Consider the following 3939-nt stretch of genomic DNA (forward strand, 5'->3'; position numbering starts at 1 on the left):
TTAAAACATACAACTAATGTAATAGGTTGATGGATCGGGTGTTGGGTTGGATGCACCTTCATCCATATCCAACCCACCCGTCATCCAATCCATCCATCATCCGTCAACCATCCGCTTATTTTCGGGTTTTCGTCCGTATAATCTGGATCGGGTGGATGGATATCCATCGAATTCGGTTGAAATTGCCAACTCTACATTTGTGTTTAAGGAGGATCCTGCAAGCAGAGAAGCCCTTCAGACCCATATATTAGATGAAAGATTCTCAATTGGTAGGCTTGGAAGATCGACTTCACTAGCTTGGAATGACTAATTGGGTATTTGGTACAACAAGTTTAAAATAGGGGTATATAGTGCAATAAGCTTACTTATAGTTGTATTTAGTGAATTATAAACATGACTTAGCGGAGGACTAACGGAAGGTAAAAAATAGGGGCATTTGGTGCACTTAAGTTTAAATAAAGGTACAATATGTTTTTTTGAAAACATGAGGGGTATTTGGTGCGTTCCGTGAAACCTCAGGGTTATTTTATGAAAAAACCGTAAAAAAAAACTATTTAATGTAATTGTTACGATGGAGTTTTGGAGGTTTGTGATAAAAAGGTGAGAAATTGACATCTATACTAATATATTAAAAGACGTTAAGAAAAACGTCTATGTGCTACGTAGTACTCTTCCATTTGCGTCACATCATTAACTCACCAAATGATATGTTTAATGTAATTGTTATGATGAAGTTTTGGAGGTTTGTGATAAAAAGGTGAGAAATTGACATCTATACTAATATATTAAAAGGCGTTAAGAAAAACGTCTATGTGCCACGTAGTACTCTTCCCTTTACGCCACATCATTCACTCACCAAATGGTATGTCATATTATGGACAACCAAAAATCAATACGTACAATGAGGTTCAAACTTCAGACCTTAAGGATGGATGATAACTCTCATTACCATCTTAACCAACAATCAAATGGGGTTTATCTCTTCACATTAATTTATAAATGAATGTTAAAATGAAGTCTAAAAAACTAAATTTTTATGTGACTTTTGATTTTCTATTAACTATTTTGGAAAAAAATTTATAGAATTAGGACAACCATGAGTAAACATAATGTCATAAGTGTCTTAAGCATTAACTACATAAATGCGTTGCATGGCTGCATATATCTAATTTGGTGTTTATTAATTTGAATCACTTAGTTCCACTAGAAAACAAACTATACAAATTGTAAGATGGTGTAATTGAAAAATTATTTCCCATGATAAACGACGTACTGTGTCTGTGTAGTAGACGAACTTGATGAATGTTTTTCACTTTATAATATACATGTATTTTATCAAATATTGAGTTTAAGAAAATTTTAAAATTTTAACTATTCAATGTATAGCATTCGGGACATCGACTATACCACACACTAGTTATTATTTTTATTATATAAGACTAGGTATAGATTTTTGCACTGCACGAATTCAAAATATATAGCGAGTAGGAGTGTAATTTGAAAAGTTGTCGTTCAAGAAAATATTGACACATGAAGCGGTCAAATAGTAATTTGGGAGTAGTCCTTTTCTTTGGAATCAAGAAAAAAAAATTCGTTTCTTTTAATTAAAGAGTTATAAATAATTAGACATAAACTATTTAAAACTTAATACGAATTGGATACGGATTACCGCATATATACATACGGGTATAAATAAAAGCAATTATAGAGTACCACTTCGTATATTTCAATTCTGTTCCTAACACAAGAGCTCTCGTTTTCTAGGTTTTCTGAGGTAAGCACTTTTAAATATTTACTTTAAATATTCTCATACACTTTTGCGTTGTTTTGTAATTTTTTTTAATGGCTATGGTGAAAACTTTGTTTAGTAATTTAAGCCTGAGTAATTTATTCTTGATAAATTGATTAAAAAAAACTACTTTTGTAGAATTTCGCGTATGAATTTATTTATTTCATTTCGAGAGAAATTAATTAAATAAAATAAACAATGATATATAAGGGATCAATTTGTTTTGAAATTGTTGTTTATTTGTTCAATATCTTGTGTTTTTTTACGGAATAATAAGTGTAGAGCTTAGCATAATCATTAGTGTTCTTCTCTTAACTATCTCCCCGGCCAGACCTCTACCCTTGTTTGAGTAATTGTTTATTTTTTTTTTTATTTGATTCTAGCATGCAGTATAAAACACCATGTCGTAAATGATAACAAGTTGAAGTTAATTTAACCGATGACCATGTCTAGTTAGACATTGTCAACTCGTCACTTTTATTACTTATAACTTCTAAGAGACTATGTTTAACAGAGTATATGCTTGTCAATAACTTAATTAATTAAAGACGATTATGGAGCACTCCATATTTCTTAATAATACACTACAAGAAATTGTACCATTAATGACGGGAAATTCCGTCGCTAAAGGCCATTAATTGTTGATTAACGACGGGATTTTCCGTCACGAAGGTTGTTATTCCTGTCGCAAAAGCCCTTTTACGACGGAATTTTTACCCGTCGTTATTAGGTTGTCATAAAAGATGCAAATTTTTGTAGTGATAGAACGTACGTGTTAAAGGGTACAAAATTAATTAATTAAAGTAGAAAGAAATATTAGAAAACATTCCGTACTTAACTAACTTTGTTTGACTTTTTATAGGTGTTCCATACTTTGGTGCAAAAATGATTATGATTATAGATGGTTCCATGATCAACAAATTCGTAGAAGACACTGAGGCTTTTCACAAATATAGTGATGAAAAATTCAAGATGCTCGATGTCGATAACGATGGAGTTGTCACACGCAAAGACCTCCCCAAGGGAGGACTTGGTAACTGGATACTGGCATTGGATGATGAAGCTCATTCTGATGAAGACGTCAAGGAAGATTATGACTCAATCTTCAAAAGTTTCGAGGTTGATGGAAGTTGTTCAATTGGTCTCGAGACATTTCGTTTGATGGTGAAGGAGATCATGCTAGCTCTAGTTCGAGGGATTGGTAACATGCCTATTAGTATGCTCCTTAATGATGATAGCTTGATCTTTAAGGCTTGTCTTCAGAGTAACTAGAAAATACAATTATAAATATTATTGGTTTATAGAGAATACAATAACTTATACAAGAAGATTTTATGGATAATACCATCTTATTACCATAAACTTTTACTTTTTAGTCATATAGTTATGCATTGGGGTCAAATAGTTATAACACTTTCAATCAAATAGTTATACTTTCTATTCTAATGGAGTAATTCTTCGTAGTTACGTTTTGCCATTATATATTTGTGTTTATGAATGTTGATACCAATGGTGTTGATACCAATGGTGTTATGCGTAAGATGGTTTTATAGGAAACCTACTCCGTAGAGAATTAGTGATTTCGAAGGAGTAAAATCCGTCCCCTACCGTATTCTAACTTTGACAGAATTTGATTTAATTTCGATATTGAGAGTTTTATTGAAAGCAAATTAATTTCTATCAATGTTGACTAGCTATTTGTCAAATACAATAGACATGCGATTAGAACGAATTCAATTGAAACTTGAAAGAACTAATCCAAAAATCCAATATGCTATCTTAATTTCTTAAATGAGATTCAACTGTTTTATTTTATTTTGTTGATTTCAAGACCAACTCGAAGTTCTCAATTAGAGGTTTGACAAATGTATATACTCAGTATATATATACAGAGTAGGCAATTAGGCGTAAGAAATTTTCCAAACAATAATAACCCCGCATAAACCTATTCTTTAAGAATATAGGCATATATGCATATAGCTACCTAGATTAGATCTCGTGTACACATAAAGACATCTTAAATTATTATTTGATGTTTTTTAATAAAATGTTTAATCGATGCATTTCTCCTCATAAAAAAAATGCATAATTAATAAATGAAACATGTCCTATTCTTATTGATAGTATTATTAGGCAAATTCAAAATTTAG

At 31.3% G+C, this 3939-nt stretch overlaps 1 protein-coding gene across 1 annotated transcript; it reads left to right on the forward strand.

The window, feature by feature from the left end:
- The first annotated feature begins 1702 nt into the window (after positions 1-1702).
- Positions 1703-3229, forward strand: LOC110787930 (uncharacterized). Its single transcript, XM_021992565.2, has 2 exons — positions 1703-1774; positions 2652-3229. The coding sequence occupies exon 2, from the start codon at positions 2675-2677 to the stop codon at positions 3059-3061; it is 387 nt and encodes a 128-aa protein (XP_021848257.1). The 5' UTR covers positions 1703-1774; positions 2652-2674; the 3' UTR covers positions 3062-3229.
- The last annotated feature ends 710 nt before the right edge of the window (positions 3230-3939 follow it).

Source organism: Spinacia oleracea, chromosome 4, assembly GCF_020520425.1.
Source record: "Spinacia oleracea cultivar Varoflay chromosome 4, BTI_SOV_V1, whole genome shotgun sequence".
Taxonomy (NCBI): Eukaryota; Viridiplantae; Streptophyta; class Magnoliopsida; order Caryophyllales; family Amaranthaceae; genus Spinacia; species Spinacia oleracea.